Here is a 25148-nt window from a genome sequence, read left to right as displayed (position 1 = left end):
CAAGGTGAATCAGCACTTTTTCTGCTTCAATTCACAGCCTGAACTCCGAATTTACCCTACCATCACTTTTCCTGAGACTCACATAAACTGTGGAGCTCACAGCAGGAGGTGGAAAGTTCTTAAATTGCTCTCACATGTATCACCAAGACAGGCCTGAACATACACAAAAGGATAGTGTTTTTAAACAGTATCTTTGGGGCTGCTTTACCAAGTTAGAATAGGATCATGAAGTATTTTGGGTACCTATCCTTAACACCTTAATGTCTTCCATAGTCTACATCTGCATCTCCACATAGACCTGGATGAAAAGTAAGCAGTCTTTGGTCAGTAGCCCAGTTCTTCATTGCTTGGGAATATCATAAACCTTCACCGTAGAATTTTAGTACTGAGGTCAGATAAACTGGCTTTTCTACCCCTTTACAGCTGCTGCCATATCCTGAACGACAGGCAATAAAAGCTGTTTGGAGGGCAGATGCATAAGCGTTCCACACCAGCAAGAACAACACGGACACCTGCTTATTAGCATGTTGTCAAGTCATGCTCTCAGTTATATGATGGGCTGTTATTTTTCAGCATGGTGCTGTGTTTTTCTTCTGTGATAGGCCTTTAGGGTCATAGTATGTCAAAGACGTTGTCTCACTGGGTGAGTTAAAACTTACAAGGGTAGGTCTCTATACTATTATCAGCCTTTCACAAACTCAAATCTAATGCCATGTCAGCAGATTAGCTGTGGTTCTAAAAGGAGTGATTTCTTAAATTGCAGAGAGAAAATAAAATTTGTGTCATTGCCTCAGCTAAAAGAAAAGAAAACAAAACTGCTTTTTCCTTTTCTGAAGAAGGCCTTATACTTAGCACATGTAATTTTCTTGATCATGAATATCAGCATTGAAAATGAACAGTCATGTCATTGATGAGAACATTTAACGATTTTGTAAGGCTCCATGATCCCTAATATTACACTTCCTTGTGACAAGAAATAAATGTCCCTCATAATTTTTTCCACCTGCTGTCAAACACAAATAAGGAACAAGACTATCAGTAAAGGTTTTTGACAATGATAAATACACATGTATTTGATAAGCTTATACAACATTTTTTTTTTTTATAATATTGCACACAAAGATCCTTTGGCTATTCAAAATATATATATATTTGTTTCCTTGTTTTATTACTATAAACTAATACTCTACATAATATATACTAAGAGAAACAGTAGAAATATAAGAATTTCTTTTTGTCTATTTAGACTGAACTACTTTGCAAAACAGAACTTTCACTGTTCTGTGGAATAGAAGTACAAAGCTAAAACACGTCTTTTTAAGCATCAGTCAAACGACGAAAGCAGGAAAACAAAAAAGCCACTGTTGGCACTCTCCGGAGGCATTCTGCTTCTGGGGAAGCAATGAGACTAGAATGCCACTGAGACTACTGAGGTGTGACTCCTATATGTGTCTACAACAGTGTCAATACAAACTACTGACAGCATGAGTGTCAGATTACTATTCAGTATGGAAAATGGCAGTGTCACAGTATTGTTTCAACAGCATAGCTGCAATTTTGAGCTATGTTAGCATCACTTTGGTCTTGTTTCCCGGTCTGTAATTCCACTGTGTGTCATCAAAATTCACTTCTAACCAAATGGAGCTGGCCACACCTGGGCTCAAAGATGTCTTCCTGGCACAAACTGGTCAGGAATGATTTTGCTGACTTTTATAACAAGTAGGAGAAGAGAAACAAAAAGGAATATGGGGGGCAACATATAGCACAGGGAAGGAAAAGACTAAAATTGTCAATGATATAAATTTAGATTCCAGTAATCACACTACCATATTACCTCTTTTTTTCTAAGAAAAATATTTTCTGGACAAAGGCAAGAAAGATTGAATCTACTTTACTGTTTCATTTGATATGCAATAAGTTACTACCTCACATGAAGAAATGGTGGTGTTCAAGATGTCCTAAGTAAGGAAGGTAGATAGGGGTAAGGTGGATCACACTAGAGAGAGAACTGAAGAAGATTCTAATGGTGATCCTGAATGAGCAGTTAAGATCCAGTCTTAGTTCCAGTTAAGTCTTAGATCCAGTTAAGATCCAAACTTAGTTGCTATTTTCATTATAAGCTTGGAAATAAAGTGTATGATAATGAAATCTGCAGATGGTTTGAACAGAGACCTTATTAAAACCGGAACATAGAAACAATTGGATGAGCTCACATACTGGAATGCAGTGAAATTAGAAACTAATAAACAGGCAGCTGCAATGACAGACCTCATCAGCTGGAAATATTAGTCTATCACAGAATAATTAAGTGGCCCTGAGAAAACAAACATGTGATCCTAGGATAAATCACATAAAGTATATCTAGAAGTCCAGTATTAACATCATGGTACATGACAACTGAAACACTACAATTTTGTATGCTACTTAAGAGAGTCACATTCAAACTGGAAAAGGTATTGACAAGAACTGTTACAGTTACTGCGAAAATTAGGAGCCTTCCTTGACCAAAGACTCTAGAATGGTTGAAGTCGACAGTCAGAGATGCTTTCTGGTGCTTTCTCCATGCAGGCAACGTGCCCATTTGCAGCTTCTCCAAGCATTTCTTCCCACCTGTGCACCTGTAATGGCCATGAAGCATTGGACAGAAGACCTCTCCAAATATTTTTTTGATATACAAGCACACAGGTGCTAAATAAACAGATTGACTCACTGGGACTTGCTGCTTTGGGGGAAGTAATGCACCTCAAATTTTTCAGCGTAATTTGGATTCATAGTTCACACCATTAATTGTTTTGATGCCTAGGAAGCATTTAGAAATTCAGGGAACTGTTATTTCTTTCGAACAAGAGCTATTCTTTTTGATTAGGATGTCAAGTGAAATGCAACTTTTACTGTTCCTTCCTTTTCAGGCTTAATATAACCTGGAAAACTCTTTTTTCACAGTGCAGCATTCTGTAACTTCTGTCATAGTAAGTACTGACTGTACAGAAACCATGTCTAGTAAAGCCTGAAACAACTATGAATTCAAAACCATTTCAGAGAAAACTCAGTAAATTCATTGGATACTTTCAGTATGGTACTTACTTGCCTCTGTAATAAAAAGGTGGATATCTGAAGCCCAACGTTCTTTAAGCAGTCCTTTGCTCTGATAACGAGATGTAACAGCTTCTTGTAGCCACTAAACTTCACTGTCTTTATGACTGGAAAATCAGAATATACAGCTCTAACTGTACATTTCAGCATATCCCCCTTTAAAATCTATTTAGAGCTACTATAAAACCTGCTGCTACTTTTCAGTTAAAGGCTCAGACACATCCCATGTTTGTTTGTTAGTTTGTTTTTACTGAAGGTCTTTCAGACTTGCATCCTAGATTAAATATTATGCTTGGACACATGTACAAATTGATGCATTTTTTAATTATGCTGAAATTTCCCTCAGTCTGGATTCTATTTTATTTTATTTTAAAGTTTTATTAGAATCGCTGGCTCTAGGATCTTGATGTTTCTGTCAGCTTTGGTTATGTGGATTGAGTGGGTTTATATCACTGACACACCTAGAAACTATTTACCAAAGAAAATAATGTAGTTTTCACAAGTATGTTGAAGATAGTACCATCATTTTCTTACTAGTTTTCGTATGTCATAGTTTCCAATCCCACACAAATTCAAAGAGACTGTGTGGATGTATCCTATTTTGAAATACTTTTACTCATACATGCTGTAAAGAAGTTGATGAGCTTACTAATTTCCTGAACATCCCAGTTTCACGTTTTTAAACTCCATGGAAAGCTCACAGCTATTTACTAATTCTACCCATAATCACTAATTTAGCAATGGCTCTGAATCTAAGGAAGCACTGATGTGCAGTAACTTTGCTTTGCCCCTCTATTGCTTCTTAATTTCTGCTCCATCATTTTTCAGATGAAGATTGCACGTTGAAGGTTTCAGAACAGCACTGGTTTAGTAACACTACAGCAACATCGGTGCTTCTGAGCTGTGTACACCATGTAATGAAGTTGTGCATCACCATTTTATTTTAGAAAAGGTGTGCATCTCCTTTCTCATTGTATATGTCCTTATGCTCACTAGTATCATTATTATTATTGCACTAGGGAAGACATCAGGCTTTCTATATCTTACTTCCCTTTGTCATCACCTTTGCTCCACTCCAGCTTTCTAGCACAGAAACCATTTTCCTTAAGGATGGGCTCACTGTCCTCAGCAGCACAGTTGCCCTCAAGCTATTTTGGACACTTAAACACTGCCTGGTCACTCCTGTTTGCTAATCCCCATTTTGTTGGCTTGCTCAGTGCTTTTTCTCGTCACACACCGGGTTCAGAGGGTGCTGATTTCCTGACACACCCCTCTACCAAAGCAAACTCTTCAGAGAAACACCATGAAGAGAATACACCATGAACCCCACACACTGCTTTGCCATAGCTTCCCCTTTTTCAAAACAGCTTTGAAAAACATTCCGCTAGCTCCCCCATCACTACACTCAGCCCGAGCTGCTGGGACAGAGCCCTTATTTTACTCATGCACGGCCTTATTTTTAAAGTTTCACCCCCAGAGCCTCCCCTCAGCCTCCGCCAGGCGCTGCCCCCCAGCCCCCCGGCCGGCCCCCGGCCGCCATTTCCCGGCCGGGACGCAGGCGCGGCGGGGCGCGGCGCAGGGCGCAGGTCCGGCGGAGCGGCGCGGAGGCGGGTTTGAACGGTGGCGGCTACCGGAGCCTGCGGGGCCGGTGCTGTGCTCGGCCGCCGATGGAGCCCGTCCTGAAAGGTACCGGCTCGGCCGCCCTGAAGGGAGCCCCCGGGGTGGGGAGGGAGTGAAGGGAGGAAGAAAGGAGGCGGTCCGGGGCTTTGGGCTGGCAGCCTCCTCGGAGAGGGCAGGGAGCCCCCGGCCGCAGCCGCCCCTGCCCGAGCCCCGTGGCCTGTCTTTCTGAGTTTTCTTCTTTCTAAGTTTCTGCCTCCCTAGGTTGCCCTCTTGACTTTCATTTTGCTGCCCCCTTTGAGATGTTGTAGCGTGAGTAGCCTTCTCCAAGAACCCAGCTCCTAGTTCAAAACGCCTCCAAACGCTTCCTGATTTTCCTGGCTTCCTGCAGTAGGAAAACTACACAGTGTTTTGTCTCTTGTTGGGTTATATTAGCTCAAATTGGCTAATTACTGTACACCATGCCTTTGATCCTGCTGCAGGTACACGCTGAGGTAGTGTTCCCCTGTGAGGTCCTAGTTTGACCCTCACTGGTAGGCTCCAAACCGTTTTTCTGGCAGAACTGTAACTGTAAATGTTACAAAGTATTTGATGCAAGAAGAAGACATTGTGTTTTTTTTTTTTGTTTTGTTTTGTTTTTTTTTGAAGATGAGTGCAACATTTTTCACAACAGAGCAACCAAGCAAAAAAAGTAACTGACAAAAAGCTGTCCTGGTCCTCTACCAAAATGAACATGGGTAAAAACAGTGAATTGGAGTAGGCTTGACTTAAAGTCCCATAGGTATCTGATGTTAGATTACTAATCATCATTTTCTTCCTTCTGGTTTCACTAAGTTTCATAAATCTCTTAGTTTAAAAAATAAATATATATATATATAGCAATTTCAAACATTATTCTCTATAAATTACTACAGTTAGAGCATTGTTGTGTTATACATTTAAGAAGAAGATGTGATACTATGTAATAATAAATGGCATTTATTACTAGGGAAGGGCATCCCTAGTAACTAAAATAGTTAAACAGTGTTTGCTAAGGATGTACTTTTAAAATTTAAATTGATGCTTTCAAATTTATTCATGAGTTCTGAGAACTGTCTGGCCTGCAGTTTGTTTGAAGTTGGTTTTGGTGAACTGGCATTCTTCCAGTTTTCAGGAATTCTCCTGATCCACTATCCCAAAGGGGAAATTGGTATGGCCAATCCAGCTATAGGTCATCCTAAGTCATACTAACGAAGGAATTATTACAAGTTTCATTTGCTTATCCCTCCATGTCATCTGGGATTATGATTTTTTTTTTAAGACTTTCTCAGTGAAGGCTGATTTCATTCCTCAAAAAGATTCTTAATCTGGTTGATAGAGTAAGCCGCTTAAATGCGATATTTCTGACGTTCCATAAAGCAGCTGACATGAAACTTTGTTAGCCCCTGTGATAAGTACTTAATTTCAGGGTGATTCAATATCAATAATGTGGAATTTTAAGTCAGTTTTAGGTAAGTTTTAAGTCAGTTGAAAATTGTTAAATGATGTTTCTGCAGAGTTTTATGGAGGTTTGTTGAAAGAATAATTCCATGACTTTTATTTTGTTATGTTTGGTAGCCTATATTACAGCACCTATTTTTAACGTGTTTGATTAACCTGAAGATTGGCAATGGTTTAGTCATATGGGTAACCAGTTGTGTAAAGGTGCTGCTTTGCTTGTCAAAAAGTGAAAAGTTGTGTAAGAACTGTCAAAATTCTTAGTATATTACATTTCAACTAATTTAAGGGACAGCAATACTCTGAAAAGAAATGTTGCTAACACGTGATGCTCAGTTTATTAAAAGCACAGAATCATAGAATCATTAGGGGTGGAAAAGACCATCACCCTACCACCAATGTCACCTATCTGCTACTGCATTCAGCGTGTATTAAAGAAAATTTTTGTTGGAAAGGTAGTTTAACTAGCTTTACAGTAGTGAACTAAAATGGATTTTTTTTTTTCTCTTCTGATCCAGGTATTTGTGCATTTGTAGAAGTCTGGTCATCTAACAGAACAGAAAATTACTCAAAAGCCTTTGAGAAGCAACTTCTTGACATGGGAGCAAAAGTAAGGACTTTGTTTTTGAAGCAAACAGAATAGGAAAACGCTTACTCAAAAACTAGCTTATTTGTTCTGCTTGTTTATTTCTTTGTAGTAGGAGTTTTTAAAGGGCAGGAAAAAAATTATCACAGATTCAAATAGATGAACATACTGTAAAATTCTTATTAGTAGTGGCAGATGGGAAATGTATTTAAAGCTTCGTTATCTATTTAAAAACCTCTTTGCATATTAATACAGTAGCAAATATATCTCATAAAGTATTATTTATACTATACAGGGGACAAACCAAATCTAGGGGTTGAAAATCTAAGTTATTTACATGTTTTGTTTTCTTTAACTTCAAGGCAGCTGGTCTGTTGTTACAATGTTTTCTAACCTATGTACTGTTACATTTTATTCTTCTACTCACTGTCCTACAAATATGGTTCTCTTCCAGAAAGTGCTAGTAAAAATACATCCAAGATGTGTCAGTGATTTTTCCATATCAAATATACTTGAGCTGTAGGTGCAAAATGTGTTTAACTGCCAGCTGTAAAATTTCAACTAGACACTGAAGTCAAACTAGCATCTTGCCTTCTTGCACATTATTACTGGTTAATGGAGATTTTTACAACCCACATTATGCTCTAAATAACACTTGTGTGAACTCCCAGTGCTTTTTAATTGTGCATATGTAGGTGTCTCTCACTGTCATTTAGGAAGTTTTGCTAACATCTCCAAAGTCTCTCTCACTGTATGAATTTAGCTGAGGTAGCATGCCAGAACAATAGAAGAACTGTTTTTATTGTAAAAGGAAATACAACTCACAATAAGTAACTTGAGTAATAAAAATCTCTTGTTCTTTTGGGCTGTGCTGTGAGATCTACTGAGTTTTGTTCTAATGGCTTCAGGTTTTTCTTGTGGAAAATATGATAAGGCTTCAAAATTCTGCAAGTATTTTAAGTTGATCTTAAAGTAGCTGGGTATGGTGAAAGGTACAGATGAATGGTACAGATACGTCTGTTCAGCAGATCACTTTGAAAAGGGGTGATCCTTCTCCATCATTATTTCTTTCCTGGCCAACGCTTTCTTCCCTTTTTTATGGTTGAGCACATGATAAGAAACTGGCTTGGCTCGCTCTGTCAGGAAAGAAATTTCTCATTTTGTTTTCCACTAGAGTGTTGGTTCAGACATACCAAGTTAAGGTCAACTTATCAACAGAGGACCCCCAGGGTAAGGGATGGGACTGGAGAGGGGACTGCTGCATGCAGCAATACCTTGACTGACTCACTCTTCATAGTGAGAGGGAGGCCTAAGGTAGTGTTGCTCCATAATTTGGAGGCAAAGCCATGTCAAGCATCCTGTCTCCTTAGGATGTGGGCTGTGAGCATGATACTAGCATAAGGGACTACGTGTTTGTATCTACAGTCATAACATATTCTGAAAAAGATTCATTGGTCATGTATACCTAGATATTTGAATCTCTTGCTTTTTGTCTTCAGAGGAGCAATAAATCAGCTTGCCAGCAGAACTATTTGGAAAAGCTAAATAGTCTGCTTAAAGACAAAAGTAGGTCCAACACGTTTGGAGCCAAATGTAGTGACTCAATTGAGAATGCAACAGAAATCTGCACAACTACTTCCATTTGGCTGTGTTGAGGAGATGCTACTGTAAAATACGAATTAATAGCGTGGTGACATCAGTACAATAACAACTTATCAAATAGCTTTATGTTTAGTTCCAATGAAGTGAAATTTTGGTTGTAAAGAATGGATTTCTAGAACGAAGAAGGTTGTCATTTAGTTATCAGTAAAGGTTGGTAACTTTAGCACAGTGAAAATGTCAGTTGTGACCTTAGCTGTACTGACTTAAGCTTTCTGTATTTCTCACTTTTTAAAGTGTTTCCATGTGATTAATTTTCTTAGCAGCATCAACCTCCCTTCCCACAGAACTAAAAGTGATCGCTGTTGTTGAGAATGAGTGTAAACAATGAGGTTAGCTGTAATCTAAGTCCGAGTTCTTCACTAAATTAAAGATATAATTGGCATTTTTTGGATAGTGACAGCTAATTTCTGTACTGGCTGTTACATAAGAAATAGTGTTGGGCTACTTAAATAAAGACGTTGTAAGATTAGTGATACAGCTAGAGTAGGCAAATGAAAGTAGTAATCTAGAAAAAAGAAGTTAGAAAATAAAAGGCTACTCCAGCCCTCTAGGGATGTCTTATGTTGGCTTGGCTAATCAGACTTGGGCTTTGATTGCTTCAGGCTCCTTGCAAAGATGGGAAAGATCAAACAGGTCCCTGATATAATGTTTTTATGCTATTGTTCTATCCAGAAAAACAGGCTATCTATAATTTCATTAATCTTGTCTGATTTTCAGACTCAAAGATCTGCTGTTTACTTCTACAGGTTTCAAAAACTTTCAACAAGCACGTAACTCACGTGGTCTTCAAAGAAGGACATTTGGCTACATGGAAAAAAGCACAGAAGGCTGGTGTAAAAATAGTTTCTGTACTATGGGTGGAGAAGTGAGTACCATTGAGTATAATGAATGTGACCCATTCTAGAGAATAGATTCTGATATTTATTAAAATACTTAAAGTACACTGCCTTTTTTTTTAATGTACTTGAAACAGTGATAAGTCTATGAGTAATTGATTACTTTCCTGTGACACTATTCTTAAAACAAAAATGCCTTTCTTCCACAGAAAGGTACCATGTTATCTATTGAAAAATGAATGTGTTGAAGTAGTTTCATGGTATGTTTTTTAACAATGTAGCGTTCTACTCCTTTGCTCTCAGATAACATACATAGGCAGTGAAGATCAGATATTTATGTTGAACAGAATTCTTCCATTTCCACGTGAAAAAGCACACTTGTACCAGTTCTGTAATTATTCCCCATTGAGAGAGTATCTCATAGCAAGAAAAAAAAATGATCCATATCTGGCTTTTAAGACATTTGGCAGGTTCAGCATGGCACCACTTGAAGATTTTCATCTACCACAAGGAAATAGTTAAAACAAACAGAAAAAATATGAAATGTCATCTTTGAAGCCATCCATGAGAAAATGTTTGTGGTTCATGGCATGTCCTCCGAGTTTTAAGAAGTTTTGTGAGGCCTAACTTAGATTTCAGATAAAGTGGGGGAAAAAAACAACTAGTTTCTAACACTCCTTTTCTTTATTTTTGTAAATTACTGTGATGATGGGCCATGTCCTATATCAGTTAGGTATCACATGCATAGAGAATTAGCAGTCTGCTAAGTGCTGGGGGGGGGAAGCAACACTGAGCTCTGCTGCCAATCAAGTGTAGGCCAGTACAACTGCAAAGCTTTCAATGCAAGTCTGTGAGCCAAAACAGAAATTCATGCAGTTATGCTGAGGCAGAATTTTCCTGTTTATATATATATAAATATCAGATATAGGAGCTATAACTTTACAATCCAGCAAGCCTTAACACTAATGAAGAAATCTTGTAAGTTCTCAAAAATGCACTAGGGATGCAAAATGTTATTTATGTGACTATTTCCTTCTGTGACCTCCAGCTGAGTGCACATAAGGATGATGGTCATTCCAGTGGGATATTTGGTTATATTTTAAATATGCTTCTGAGATAGAGAAGTGTATAAATATGAAATCTGAAACTGTAGTCATGGGAACTATTAACTCTTCAAGGACATGCAGGTGTTATAGTAAAAAAGAATCCCAGGAAAGTCCAGGTGAGTAGCATTTGCAGTAGTAGCAGAATAAGAATAAGAGAAGCTCACAGAGGATAAACCAGGATGTGTCACACAGAAATGTGATCTCTGTTATAGCAGTTCCAACCATAAGAGTCTCCTCAACAGTACTGGAAGATGTTGGGTGGGTGAAACCTTTAGAAATGTTTCCATAGTGTTACCTAAGTGGTTATTAAAAAATAAATGAAATAGAGCATGAAATTTTGTGTAGTGGGATGACGTTATGTTACCATAGACTTGTAGAATGGCTTGGGTTGGCAGAGGCCTCTAGATGATCCTTTTGGATCATCTAGTTCCAACTCCGCTGCCATTGGCCAACCATGTGGTTGAAATCCTCCACCAGAATAAGAGCCTGCAAGCGTGATGCTTCTTGTAGCTGAAGCAAGAAGGCCATGGTTATGTTCAGAATATTGCCTGAAATAGCAGCAAGCATGGCAAAGTATAAAATAGTTTTATCACAAAATGTAATTGAAGAGACAAGAATTCTTCAGCCTCAGAAGAAGTGAGAGTGGAGGGGGGAGAGACTCCTGTGAAAACAAAGGTTCATAAAGAGAGACTGAGTAGGAGGGAATTAATGTATATTATCCATTCCCCAGTGGAAGAATTGGAGAGTATCACATGAATCTGGCTGGAGGTAGATGCAGAGAAAGTAGTAAATGATTTTTAGCAAAGCATAGTTAGGCTGCAACTCCTTGTTGGAGAATCAGTATAGACTGCAAAGATTTACATAGGTTTTACAAAACACTGAAGCAATTAAACACTTAATACTATGTTTGTTTTTTAATAAAATTGTCTTAGGCCATCCCTAAACCATAAATCTGTTGAACATAACAAAGTAAACTGAGAGTGTTTTGCTGTGTTTTCATGTTCTTACATGTTCCTGGGCATCTTGATATTGGAAACAGGATGCTGGAGTATATTCTATTTAATCTGGAGCCTACGCTTTGATGTTTGAGCTCTGAAAACACCAGACAAGGAAGCAACTCATAAACAATCACTCCAGCATTTCCTTACTCTTCTGATTTATGCCAAATATTTTCCCACTTAACAGCTAGTGGGTCCCTACTTCCAAAAAGTTCTGCATGTACACTAGTGTTATGTTCTCCTGAGCAGTACTTGAACCTTTCATAGGAACATGCCCATTGATTTGAAAAACTATAGTGTCTGCTTTTCTCCATGGGGAAAAAAAATAATAATAATATATATATGCATATATGTGCATATATGTATATATTAGACTGTAAGGGTCTGTGTGAATGTTACCTCAATTTATTTTGAGTGCTATTTCCAGTGATTTACCTGAGGTTTTATTGGAAGCTTCTGCTTTGTAGTATGAGCATCTGTTTGCATCTAAACACAATGAAGTTCCATAATTTAACAGGAAGTAATTTTATATAGAAGAAAATTTTAAAAATGACAGTTGAAATTTAAAAATATTTTTAAATAAACCTGTTTCCTTTTTTTTTTTTTTAATTTTTCTAAGAATGATTGTTATATCTAACTTTAAAAATAGCACATAAAATTGTGGACTTGCTATAAGATTCATTTAAATATATTATAAGTTTAATGCAAAATGAGTGATGCTTTTGGGATCACTGAGCTGTTTTTTTAGTGCTGCTTCAACTCAAAGGTCTTAATGAGCAGTCTTAATACAAACAAACAATAAATCCTTAGGTAAAATGGAATTACTAAAATCTGTGTCCAAAGTAAGAACACTTAGTCCAAATCTAAACATGATTGTGAAACTCTATTTGTCTGTTCTCAGTAAGACTACTCTGATTTGTCTGCAAAGCTTAAAAAAATACTATAAGATCTTTAATGCTCAACCCTTTTTCTGTTTAGTTTCTCTGAATTAACTACATTAATTATCTGATTTAATTTAAATTTTAATGTATTCTACATCTGTGCTGATCATTATCTAGAATTTAATAATAGCCACTGAAGTCAAACAGGTTGATGTCTAACTGATACTCCAGAGAACTCTAAATTCAGATAGTTTGACAAATATGTGTAGTGGTTTGGCTCTTTTTTTCTTCTCAAAACGGTAAAGCATTAGATTGCAATTCGATGAATACAAACTTTAAAGCAGTGTGACACTAGGTGTCGCTAGCATCACAGTTTTGAGTGACTGCTGGAGGAATTCTAGTAGTTCACTAAGTCTTCTGCAGTCTTTCATGTCATGTAACTAGTTGTATTAGTTAGTGAAAACACTATTCAAGAATGAAATGTTACAAATGTTGACTAAAATAACTTCAATTAATGTATCGATAACCAAGTTCTTGCCTCAACATCATCCATGGTGTACGCGTATATGACATTCCAAGATAACATGTGTCCTATCAATCTAAAGTCAGTCTTTGAATAAGAAAAGATAGGGGCAATCTAGGGGTAAGTTGTCGGTTTGTTTTTTTTTAATTATTAAACGAATATAGATCCTTCCACAATAGGGGTCTGTTTTAAACATTGCCTACAGAAAGAGAAGGCAGAAAACCAAAACTAATGGGTAAGAAGTAAAAGCCAGGTCCAGATGAAGCCTACCTTCTCACTTGCCACAAGAGGAGCTTTGGATTTTATTTTTCTTGTTTTTCATAACATCCTGTAGATTAGTGTCTTACTAGCTAATAAAAGATGAAAACCTACAGTCTGCACAAAAGTCAGTGCCAGATTTCAGGTTCATATGAATCTGGCCGTAAGGACTTAATACAGTAATTTTTGAATGTGTGTGGGAATAACATATGAGCTGAAATCTTTGACTTTCAGAACATTGAAACAGCAGTTTAGAGGATATCATGAGGACAATGTTATCATGTCTTCTGTTTGCTTTAATGTAAAGTTGTTGTTTTTGTTTGGTTTTGTTTTTTGTTTTTTAGCATTGCAGAAGTTATGCCAAAGATATGCAATTGGGAAGGGTCTAATTATTACAGGGCTGATTTTATTTTATATTATTTTTTTTGCAACAAAGATTCTCATTCTTAAAAATTAAAGATTGCATCTCATTTATTTTACAGATGTCGAGAAACTGGAATACATGTTGATGAATCTTTATTTCCTGCAGTATACAATAATGAAGGATTACTGCTAAAAGTGAGTTAAGTTTAAATTTCCTGACCTTAGGCATAGAAACTGTTTATTTTCAGAACTTTCTGTAAACTCTGTCCATCTCAATAGTTTTTTAAAGATAGACTATGGCTGTGATATTTAACACCTTAAGAACAGATAATAAAAAATGAACTTTTGTATTGGTGAATAAAAAATTAAGATTTAAATTAAGATTACATAATGATTGACTAATCAAAACCAAATGACTGCAGTGTGCTTTGTGTTTCATTGAGCTGTGATTAATGCAGAAATCCTGATTTTGAAAAAAAAATAAAATAAAAAAGATCTGAGCTTTAGCTTTTCTGTAAGCAAAAAAATAAATAAATTAATGGCTTAGATGGCATTTAATCTAAAGTATCTGTTTAACCTTTCTGTCTTCATATTACAGTTCATTTTGGAAAATGTTAACTTCTGCAATTGTCCGTGATTCTTAGAGAGGTGATTATAAATAGCATAGTGCTAAACATTGATAATTAATACTGTGATAAAAGTATGCAAGTAGGAAGTCTAGCTACTTTTGGCCAATTCTTACCACATACTTAAGCTTTTTATGTATCCTCTAGCACAAATGTATGCAGCCAAAAGACTTTGTGGAAAAATCTCCAGAAAATGATAAAAAGCTGCAGAGAAGACTGGACAAGATGGCTAAAGAATTAGCTAAGCAAAAGATAGGAATTAATGCAGGTAAGTATTCCTTTGGACTAATCTTCAGATATTTTGAAGTTATTTCTTTAAAGCACTTAAAGGTAGTTTTTAAATTTTATTTTTACACTTGTATGTATCTCACCATAAAAAGTAAAGTCATTTTACTTTTTACAAAACCGTTTGCAAGTTTGCGGTATTAAGGTACCTGTAGTGGTTAGGTATGAGGGACTTTATTTATTTATTTCTTTATTTAAGAAAATAGAACTCATTCTGAAGCTGGTATAACATGCAAATATTAATGTACAAATGCAATTTCTTTGTGTAGAAACTGATACACCAGTTTTATTATTTGACGAAGATGGTTCACTTGTGTATAGCCCTGTTAATAAAATAAGAAATCAAAGCAGTGGAATGGAAAGAAGAATAAAGGAGATGAAGGAAAAAAGAGAAAATCTTTCTCCTACTGGTAAGAAGTTAAATTTTATTTATTCATGAACATGTACAAATAGCTGCCATCTTTATTGCTATATTTCTTCCACTCTTTTCTTGCTCTGTCCCTTGGAATTATTTTCATACCTTACTTTTCTTGAAACATTTCCTTACCTAGACTCAAAATGAAAATGTTTGATTAGAAATATACAAATATTTAAATTAAACATAACTTGTGATTCAAAATACTTTATGGGGATGTGATCTGACCATTGGAATCAGACAGCATTAGTCATCATGTGGATAGCATTTCTCAAAACATCAGTCCACAACTCACTTGAAATGAAGACTTGACGTTTTGAGCTTTGAATTCCACTGACCTGGGTAACATTAAGGGATGCTGATCTAAATGATGCACGCAGAAAGGGTGGTGCTTGTTTCTTCCTGCAGTCTGGTATCAGGACTGTGGCTATGTCTGTATTTGGCACCTGTTGCTTTGTTATGATTTGACCAGAGTTACTTTTAAGCATAATGACTGGACCCAAAAGCTGAGTACAAATTTTCTTCTATGTCATTTGGATTTGAACTGAACCTAGAATCTGTGAGCTCTCAAAGCTCATCTCTTGTGTAGATTGTGTCTCTGACAACAATATCTGAAGGGAGACTGGATGTACTCCCTTCTTCCCATGTTTTGAGTTCGTAAGTATGCTTTCTGTTTTTTTAGTTTCCATATTGGACAGGATATAAGTAGTCATGGAAGACAATTTTTGCAAAAAGGAATTTCTTAATCATAGAATGAATTGGGTTGGCAGGGACCTTAAAGATCATCTAGTTCCTCACCTCACAGAGATAAGGTTCACCAGTCCGTAGTTTGCTGGGGAACACAACACTTCTTGGGAATACTAATAATTAAAATAGAGTTTCTAAGTTTGTGAATTGATATTATACCTTAGTTGAACTTTACAACAAGATTCTAAATCTTATTTCCTGTTAAATTCTAATATTAATACTATAATTGACAAAGATTGTAACATTACTACTTCCGGGCAACAGTTTAAAAAGGAGTTCAAAATTGATAAGGTTCTGAAGAATGACATTAAAAAAAAGCCTAACTGAATAAAATGAGTTGACTTCAAAATACAGATCCTAGTGAATTAAATCTAGACTTGAGTTTTCAAGTTATTGTTAGAGCTTACCTTACTGTGCAAGTACTAATGAGGCCTAATTCATTAAATTTTTGTTAATTAGTATAAAAACTGTTGAAATGTGGAACACCTTTTGTGGGGGAAAGTCTATAGTGACTGACATTTTAAGAAGCCTATGTCAACTGAACTGTCACTTTATCCCTCTAAACATAATTGTGGAAGGAAAGTATAGAACCAGTGACACATCAATTAAAAAATTAGATTTAATTTATTTTAGTATATTTTGTATCTGTTTTCTCTTGAAGTTTTAAGGTAAAACTTCCAAAGGTTTTGAAAAGCATTTCTGCTATAACAAGGCATTGCTACTAATTGCAAAATTTATCAGATTGTTTAGTTAAAACATCTCAACTGGCTTAGAAATGTCCATAATATTTCATGAAAGGTTTGCCATCGTTCTTTTGGTTTCTGAGTACTGAGTTTCTAGAAGAAATTTGATTTAGTTTGTAAAATCTAATAGCTTTTTTGTTAGTATGTAAATTCGAGTCTAAGGATCGTTAAGCATTCTTTAGAATTAATTACATGGTTATAATTAGTTGTCAAAGCAACCACTTATCTCTTAAAATTGAGCTGTTTTGAAATATGAATAGATGCTGTGGAAATATGTACGTTTGCACATAGGGCTAACTAATTTATTATTTATAAACTCCTAGCTTCACAAATGTCTCAAACACCTCCACGTAGTTCACGAGGAGACTGCCCGCTGTCTACCTGTTTAACAAATGCAGAAGATGCATCGTTACAAGGTAATTATCACAACCTTACTTAAATATTACTAAATTTAAACATTTAGTACATGGGCTGTATATCTTATTTTGCATGGTGATAGATTTGTACACTGGAAAAGGAACTTTGTATGTTTCCTCTACCATTTATATTTAAAGTTGAATTATTTTAGTTTTGTTTATTGGTGAAATATATAGAAGTAAGAATACAAGGAACTGGAGCATGAGAAGTCACATCGGGTAAATTCTCTGCCCTACTACTGTAATGCTGTTGTCATTTCCTCTTCTTTGCACCGTTCCCCCTTAACGTCTTGTTCTGGCATGCTATCAGTTTACTGATACCATGATTTTGTATAGAACACAGAGTACACATTAAACAGTGTGATGTGGAAATAAAAAAAGAAGTGAATGAGAGAACTCAGAACTGAAGTGTCCTCCAAATTTTCAATGGAAAAGCTTGAATTCAAGAGAAAACCTAATGCATTCTCCAGCTTGATTATTCAGGGAGTGAAGACAACAGAAGAAATAAAAAGAGTAAATATAAATCAGCTTTTAAAATGTTTCATGGTTGCATTTGAATTCAAGTGGTTAATTAAGGTTCTTATGCTCAGAATGCTAGGCTTTAGTTCCTGTGTTTTTGCATCACAGGACATAAGGAAGAGTTTATTTTGTGAAGGCTGTTGCGCTATGTCAGTATTAATATCACAGCATTAATGAATAATGTATGCCATGAGTAATGTACATTAGACTCATGTCTCCTGTCAGTCATGTGAGCAGAAAGCTAAGTTGGATTTCAGTAGAAAAGTAATGAGAAGAAAGCTTCAGCTTATGAGAAGAATTCATAATGAGGACCACTTGAGTGCACTGCCTACTCCATTCTACTCCGACAGTAAACTATATCTCACACTTTAAAAAAAAAAAAAAAAAAAAAAAAAAAGTATACTGACATCATACAGAAAATCTATCATTATTGATGTATACATTATGATACCATGATGTATTTCATTTCATCTTAACTCTGGGAAAACTACAAGGTGCTGGGTAATGCTGTGGTAGTAAGAATGACAAAGGTAGTTGAAAACTAAATAATCAATATAAAATCATGCTGCTTTTCTTCACATATTAGCATAGAGAAAAAAGCTTCTCTGCTTTGTTTCAAGAAAGCAGAACAGGATTTGGGGATGCTTGTTACCACTTAAGAAGACATGGTAGTTAAAACTAGCATAGCTTCTCATCAGCATAGAATGTGCTTTGTTTCTAAATTGATTTTCTGTTAATATTAGGTGGTGAATCAGTTAAAAAAAAATTCAGATAAGTGGCTAAATCCTTGTTGACTTCTTACAGGAATTTCATATGTATTCTATTGAGAAATTTTGTACTGTTTCTGTTTTGTTAAATGTTTATATTGCTGCTTTTCATATTTTGCAGAAGAACAAATGGAAGTCTGCTTAAACTCAAGTGTTGATGATCTCTGGGGAACTTATAAACCAAAGAGACAGAAAAAAGAAATAGCAGAACCCACCTGTGATACTCAGACTCATATTCATGTTTCCAGGAGTGCATCAGTGAATTCTCCCTCATGTAGCTATGACCAGAAGAGCTTAACCCCAAAACAACCGAACAGAAGCCTAAGTAAAAAAAAGATCTTGCAGCATACTTTCCAAGACAATTTAGAAAAACATCTAGAAAAGTTTCCAGAGAAAAATCAGAAGGATGAAAATACCATGACTACTTCAGTTGCAAACAAATATTCTCCTCTCCAAATCAAGGACTTGGGTTATTTTACTCCTTCCCGAAAAACAGCCAAGTTAAATACTGTTCCTGCTTTGATTCACAGTCTCTCTAATTCACCTGTGAGCAGCAGAGACTTAAATACATGTTCACGTGATAGAAGTTTCCCTGTTGACAGAAGTGATTGTCTTCTGGAACACAAGAAGGGGAAGAAGGTACAAACACTGTTTAGCTTGAAACTGTCTTCTTCTGAACTGCGTGCATCAGGGTCTAGAAATGAGTTCTTGAAAGGAGTTAATAGTTACAGCAACGATCAGTGCACTGAAGATGCTTCTTATGATGACTTCTTTTCCTCATATAATTTGAATAAAAATGAAGTACAGGTAGAAGTCCCACAAGAATCACAGAATCCTTCTGGTGTTTCTTGCAAAGAGTCTTTAAGAATCATGGGCTCAATTGATATGAGTTCCTGTAAACCACATACTGCTGAGAAAAGCAGAAGAAAGTCTATTCAAGCAAACGATGTTTCGGTAAAGAAAACATTCAAAACAGCTGAACATACAGAAAGTGTGCCATTAAATTGCATGTCTGATGGTGAAAAAGCTGAGATTGCAGAAGCTCTAGATTCAGATCTTGTGAATAAACGGCCTCACCATGCTCATGAAAAATCCTACAGAACTGATATGAATTACTGTACTCGTGCTACTGGTAAGTCTGTACATAGAGCTGGAAAATGAAAAGATACCATACTTCAGTAGAAATTCTTATACAACTAAGTTGCATTCACAAGGGAAAAAACACTGTAATTCTGGTGTTCAGAATTACACCAAAATAAAAAAAAAATGCTGCAGTACTGACTTTTCACTTAATAAATAAATGAGTACATAGGAGCCAGAGGAACACACATATGTATTCCCATATGTTACAAACATAAAGAAGTCACCAAGAGATAAGGAAACTGTGCTCAAAATGCAACAAAAGTACGTGGGCTGTCTTTTTTTCTTAATGCTTGGTATTCTGTAAACTATGCTGCTATTGAAGACCTGAAGAAAATGAGGCCTTCATGTTCACAATGTTATGGTACTCATGTAAACTTTTTAATAGTAACTACTAGTCATAGCATAGCCAAAATTATTCTTATTTGACAAGTTAAAATTGCTATTTCAAATTGCAGGTAAAACACCAAATTCTATAATGGAAAAAAATTATTTCAGTTAGCAATTTCTAATTTTTGCTGTAACGAAGATAGGAGACATTTGAGGGCACAGAGGCACAGACTATCCTGAGTTGGAAGGGACCCATCAAGGTTGTTGAGTCCAACTTCACATAGGGAACAAAAAGAGGTGCAAAGTAAGCATCTCTTTCACTTAAGGTTTGTTTATATGGAACTCATCTTAGTTTTTAATAATTTAAGAATACTTTTTTTATATCTGAGCATTCTCAAGTTAGTTTAGCATAAGTGTAAATATAGTGTAAATATCAGTGTAAATATGCACTAGAATATTGAATTTCAGAAACTCGGGAAAATTCTGAAACTACATTAATAAATTATATAAAATTTATTATTTAAAGCACTGAACGAAGTCTTGATTTCAGACTTATGAAATCATCCAGTGGAAATGTTGAAAGGTGACTGTGTATATACCTGTGAGAATTAAGTTAACTGTGAGCTACTATTTTCGCTTACAAAATACATCTATGCTTTAACACGTTAAAAAAAAAATTATGTGGGTGTATGTCATGCAAGTATAAGTGTACAACCATAAACGTATGAACCCACTGTGCGTGTTTTATGCCATGTAGCAATGTACTTGTATAGACGATCCTTGATTGTTGCATTTCTTGATGTCAAAGAACAGTTTGCATTTTCATTAAACAATCAGAAAAAGTTTGGGGGGGATGGAAGGGGAGGAGGAGAAAAAAAAGTGATCAAATTGTCATCAGTGTTCTAATATGTTATACTTTTATTTCTGGGCAACTTGTTTAAGCTCCCAGGAGGAGAGGCTAAACAGTATTCATCAAACAAGTGTTACCAGATGTTTATACTTTTTACCCTTCTTGGTTAGTTAGGAACTTCTGTAAGCTTCACTTAGACGTTGTAATGACTGTTGTGATTTTAATGATCTGTGATTTATCAGTGATGACCATTTTTCTAAGTATATGTTTTTTTTTAAGCTTTGTGCATCTGTTGTGTAGTCAAGTAGAACCTCAAGTCTGACGGCTCAGATGAGCTCACTTGAAAATGGAAGGGAACAGTAATGAAAAATGAGTCGTGTTTTCCCTATTAATTCGAGTTCTGTGAAAGAAAAATTAAAATATTTTTTTAAACTTTCTTACTGTAACATTGTAATATGGAATCATGCATTTTTATTAAATACAGGTTTAATGTTTTCTGATTTTTGTTTTGCTCAAGTAAGTTATTTGTTGTCCATGTTAAATAGTAAATAAATAGTAATTTGCCCTGTTCTCTGTATGTTCTACATAATTTGAAAACTGGGAAATGGTGTACTATTTTTAAAAGCTAAATAATTATTTTAAATATATAGTTTAGAGGTTATCTGTATATATTTAAATATCTAACATCGTTCTTCCCTAGTTTTACACCGCATTTGTAAGTTAGTGGCACTCTTATACAGTGTTTTTAATGACAAGAAGTAAGATTTGATAGGTATTCTCTGTATTGACTACTTGGAACCCTTGATTTTCAAGTAAAAATGTAATACATAGGCTAACCGAAGGCTAACCTGGCAAATGGTAATGCTTATATTGTAGCAAACTTCAAGTTCATTTGTAGAGTACATTCAAGGCTGTCTGTCCATTTGTTCTGCTGAACAGCATTGGCATAACTGCTTATTTTCATCTTACTCCAAGTTATAAATCATGTAGAGAACTGTCACAGATAAAAGGTGTGAAATTAATTAAGAGTTATAAGAATATTAAAAGACCCCTATTCCAAATCACTTTTTCTTTCTCAAGTTTGTTTCTAGAGATTAAATAATATATATATATATATATATATATATATATATATATAGTTCTAATTTACAGCAGCCATAAATGACAAAATTCAGTGTTCTGTAATCAGCAAATTCAGGGGTTTGCATGTTAGTACCTAGATGTCTCAGAGTTACAAGATAAGCAAAATGCTAGCTTTACTCTATCATAAATATAAGTTTATGGGCACACAATAATGCTCTTTTGGGAAAATTAACGATCTACGTTGCTAGGAGAGTCTAAGATCTTCCTTGTCATTCATATTGTAAATCGGTTTACTTTGTAATCCATTCCATCCACTTACTTTTAGTAGGGCTGATGCTGACATTTGAACTATACAGTTTAGAAGAGTAATACTTAGATTTGATGACTTAACAGGAACTCAAAGCTACCACAAATAATAATGGGCAAGGAGTGCAAGATTATGCTTTTTTTTTTTGTGGTCATCCCACAATCAGAGGATGAACTGGGACTTAGATTTTTTTCTAGTCTCAACAAAAAAAAATAAAAAAAATAAGGCTTAGCTGAGTGAATTTTAGATATTGATGGTTAATGTGGAAAGCAATCTTAGTTGGCCAAAAGACATAAACTAACATCAATTATAGTGTAATGGATGTAGCTCAAGGTAAAGATGGGGAATCAGGAATATCATTCCATTATTTGGTGCCAAAATGAACAAATTTAATTTAGATGAATGAGTTTTTACATGAAGTTCTAGGTCCAGAATGCCAAGTTTGTGCTTTATACAGCTAAAATACCGTCTATGTCTTTAAAAGCACACATTTGAAAACTTGCTTAGATATCTCTCTATCATCTTTTTTTCAGTTTTGGAAAATGACAAACTCTTTAAAAGTAGGAACTAACTTGTAACTAATTATTTATACTAAAAGGGCAAATATTTCAAAATAGAGGATTATGTTAATGTCAAATTTACAAAGTCTGATGACATGTAACAAACTAGATAAATTGTTTCAGAACAGTTCTCTCTAAGAACATAGTGGGCACGTAAGCTTTTAGAAAACTTAAAGAAATTGCATTCTCAATAACCAAAACTTGACATTTGCCCATCCTGAAAAAAATAGAGTGACTAACTCTGGATAAGTACAGAATAGATGTGATGTAGCTTGGTTGCAGTGACACTTGAATATATTCTCAAAGTAGAATGCCATAGAAAAAAATTATGTTAAAAAGTCATGATTTGACTGAATGAAAACTAGCTCATGGTAGCTAATCATTACTTTGATTTTTAACTCAAAGAAAATGGAAATTTTAAGGATAAGATTCTGGTTTAAAACTTCTCACTGGTGATAAATAATCATGAATGATGAGAAGCTTAAATTGCAATTCAGAGTCAGTCTAATATGTTATAATGCTTCAGAGGGCTCTCAAGGTTGATTTTGATACCACTCACTGAACAATGATTTTAGATGAGGATTTGGGGGACCTAATCACAGCGTCATGAGTTTGCCAAGTATTTGGACTACATTTAGGGATAACAGTGGATAGAATTGCTTCAAAAACTTGTCTCAGCTTCATCAGAAATACCCTAGGAAAAGCTACTAAAGATGAAAACTTATGACTGAGCATCTGCTTTTTTAGATAAAAGGAATCAGCAGAAAAATGGGCAATAGACAGTGAAGATTTAGACCTAGAGGATGGAAAAATCTGGGGGAGTCCTGGTAGTCAGGAGAGAGGAAGTAGGAATTGGATTGCAAAGATTAGTCCTTACTTATGTAAGGTCCCTGAGCTGGTGTCTAGAAGAGGGGATGGACATTGTCACCTGTTCCTGCTGTCCTGTAAACTCAGAGAAACAGTGAGAGTCGACCCTAACGGGGAAGAGATCCAAGCATCCAGGTCTTTGGGCTTTAATCCCAAGTGGGGCAAGAGTTGAAGCGATCAAGTGATCAAGCATTTGGGTCAAGAGAGTTGGGAGTATTTCATCACTTCACATTTTTCCCTTCCCACCCCCCCACCCCCCTCCCAAAAAAAAAAACAACGCACACTTCCTTTTCACTGAGAGGGTTGTCACACACTGGAACAGGCTCCCCAGGGAAGTAGTCACTGCACCAAGTCTGTTTGTTGGAGTTTAGGAAGCGTTCGGACTGTGCACTTAGTCACATGGTCTAAACTTTTGGGCAGACCTGTGTGGTGACAGGAGTTGGACTTGATGATCTTTATGGGTCCCTTCCAACTCGGGATATTCTATGATTCTATGTGTTGCCTTAATGCAATGCCAAACAAAACTAAATTAGTTAAGTGGTTCATTCTCCCTTTGCTAAATGCAACTTTGTAAATACTGGGTTTAATGTAATAATTGTACCTGAAAGCCACATTTTCTTCTATTACACAAATGTTACTGTGGTGCTGTGTAAACTGCCATGAAACTTGCAACTTTCATGTGAAAAAGTGATGAAATTTTGACTTAGTTTAAAGGCTAGCATTTTAAAAAGTAAATCAGCAGTATCAGAAAATATTTATAATTTGCTGTGTAGTCATTTTTTTGTATTCTGTTGCATCAAAAATTAAGAATTTAAGTAGCTGACAGAGGGAAAATGTGATCGTGAGTTGTACATGCTGTTAGACTTGTAAATATGGATAGTACTTTTCATTATTTCCCAAAAGTTGTCAGAAGTTTATTTGGGATGAGCTGAATTTAGGCCACTTCAATCACTATTTATTAAACTTTCTTTAACTGGTCTAATCATTTCTTTGAAATGAAAAAATTAATGAACGTCCTAAAATAGACTCGATTGAATTAAATTTGGGAAAAAGATCTTCTTAAATCTTCAGTAGTTAAAACTCCATTGATCAAAAGATGGAAGAAAGTTTTTTCATCTTATGCCAGCAAGTTAATTTCTCAAATGAATCCAGAAGTTTATTATTTAGTATTTATAAAAGTAATCCTGACAGTGTTGAAGAATTAAATATGTTAATTCACAAAATAAGTGATGAAAAAATACTGCTTTTTGGTAGGCACAGTACAGCACCTTCTTATGAATGGTGCCTTTTTCTAAATAACTGATATGCCTACTACATGTGCAAGCAATCCTTACCTGCTAACAGCTTGCTAGATTCACTTACAAACTGTTTGAAAACGTGTTTCAGACCTTCAGGTTATTTCACATAAACACAGTGTGTCCTGAAAGCACTCATATTTCAATAGGAATTGAAAAATGTAGCAACCAGTGCTTCAAACTCCGAAATATTTCTTTGTGTATTCATACACAAATTGCAAATTTTGAAGTAAAAAACTATATAGCTGATTATCCATTTGAGGTTAATATATAGTATTCAAAATATTGGAAATCTGGAGTTTTACAATTAGTTTATTCACAAGATGAGAAACTGAAAGATGAAGTCAAATGTTTTAGTGTCGTTCTTCCACAACTGAAACAAAATGGAAAAATAACTGGTGCAAACTACTGACCTAGCTGTTTTAATGGTACTTAGCTCTATCTATGTACTAGGATAAAATAAGGGGTGACAGTTTCATTTCGAGTTTCTAAATTTGTACTACTCTTGGTTTCTAGGTGATGAAAACGAAGTTTCAGAGTGTGATGTTACTGATGGCTCTTGCAAAGTTTTTAATGAACGAAAGAATAAGCACAATGGGGGGGTGAAAAAAACTAGAAGACTCCAAAAGGTCAGTTTAACTGGTCATATTGTTTGTTAAACTCGTTCTTGAACAATCCGAATGTGATTTTGTAATTTTTATGATGTTTAACTAACCAATTGGCTGTTGCAATGTAAAAAAAAAAAATAAAAATAATCCTATTTTCTTTTCCTCCAGCAATTGTCTGTTAGTATGTTTGT

At 35.5% G+C, this 25148-nt stretch overlaps 1 protein-coding gene and 1 long non-coding RNA gene across 4 annotated transcripts in view; one reads left to right on the top strand and one right to left on the bottom strand.

Moving 5' to 3' along the window:
• Nucleotides 1-671: 671 nt before the first annotated feature.
• On the bottom strand, nt 672-4504 carry LOC140002244 (uncharacterized). Its single transcript, XR_011808541.1, has 3 exons — nt 4157-4504; nt 3085-3200; nt 672-2618 (listed from the first exon to the last, which is right to left on the bottom strand). It is a non-coding gene; the product is annotated as an uncharacterized lncRNA (long non-coding RNA).
• A 121-nt stretch (nt 4505-4625) lies between these two features.
• MCPH1 (microcephalin 1) overlaps nt 4626-25148 on the top strand; it is a 125683-nt gene continuing 105160 nt past the window's right edge. For all 3 annotated transcript variants that reach the window (XM_027455113.3, XM_027455112.3, XM_038175946.2), the window contains exons 1-9: nt 4626-4779; nt 6705-6796; nt 9181-9299; nt 13519-13594; nt 14173-14293; nt 14580-14720; nt 16539-16631; nt 18039-19049; nt 24866-24978. In XM_027455113.3, the coding sequence (XP_027310914.2) occupies nt 4761-4779; nt 6705-6796; nt 9181-9299; nt 13519-13594; nt 14173-14293; nt 14580-14720; nt 16539-16631; nt 18039-19049; nt 24866-24978 (1785 nt within the window). In that variant the 5' untranslated portion in view covers nt 4626-4760. The remainder of the gene's footprint in view (nt 4780-6704; nt 6797-9180; nt 9300-13518; nt 13595-14172; nt 14294-14579; nt 14721-16538; nt 16632-18038; nt 19050-24865; nt 24979-25148) is intronic.

The sequence above is a fragment of the Anas platyrhynchos genome, chromosome 3 (genome assembly GCF_047663525.1).
Source record: "Anas platyrhynchos isolate ZD024472 breed Pekin duck chromosome 3, IASCAAS_PekinDuck_T2T, whole genome shotgun sequence".
Lineage (NCBI taxonomy): Eukaryota > Metazoa > Chordata > Aves > Anseriformes > Anatidae > Anas > Anas platyrhynchos.
This window is presented reverse-complemented; position numbering and strand designations above follow the sequence as displayed.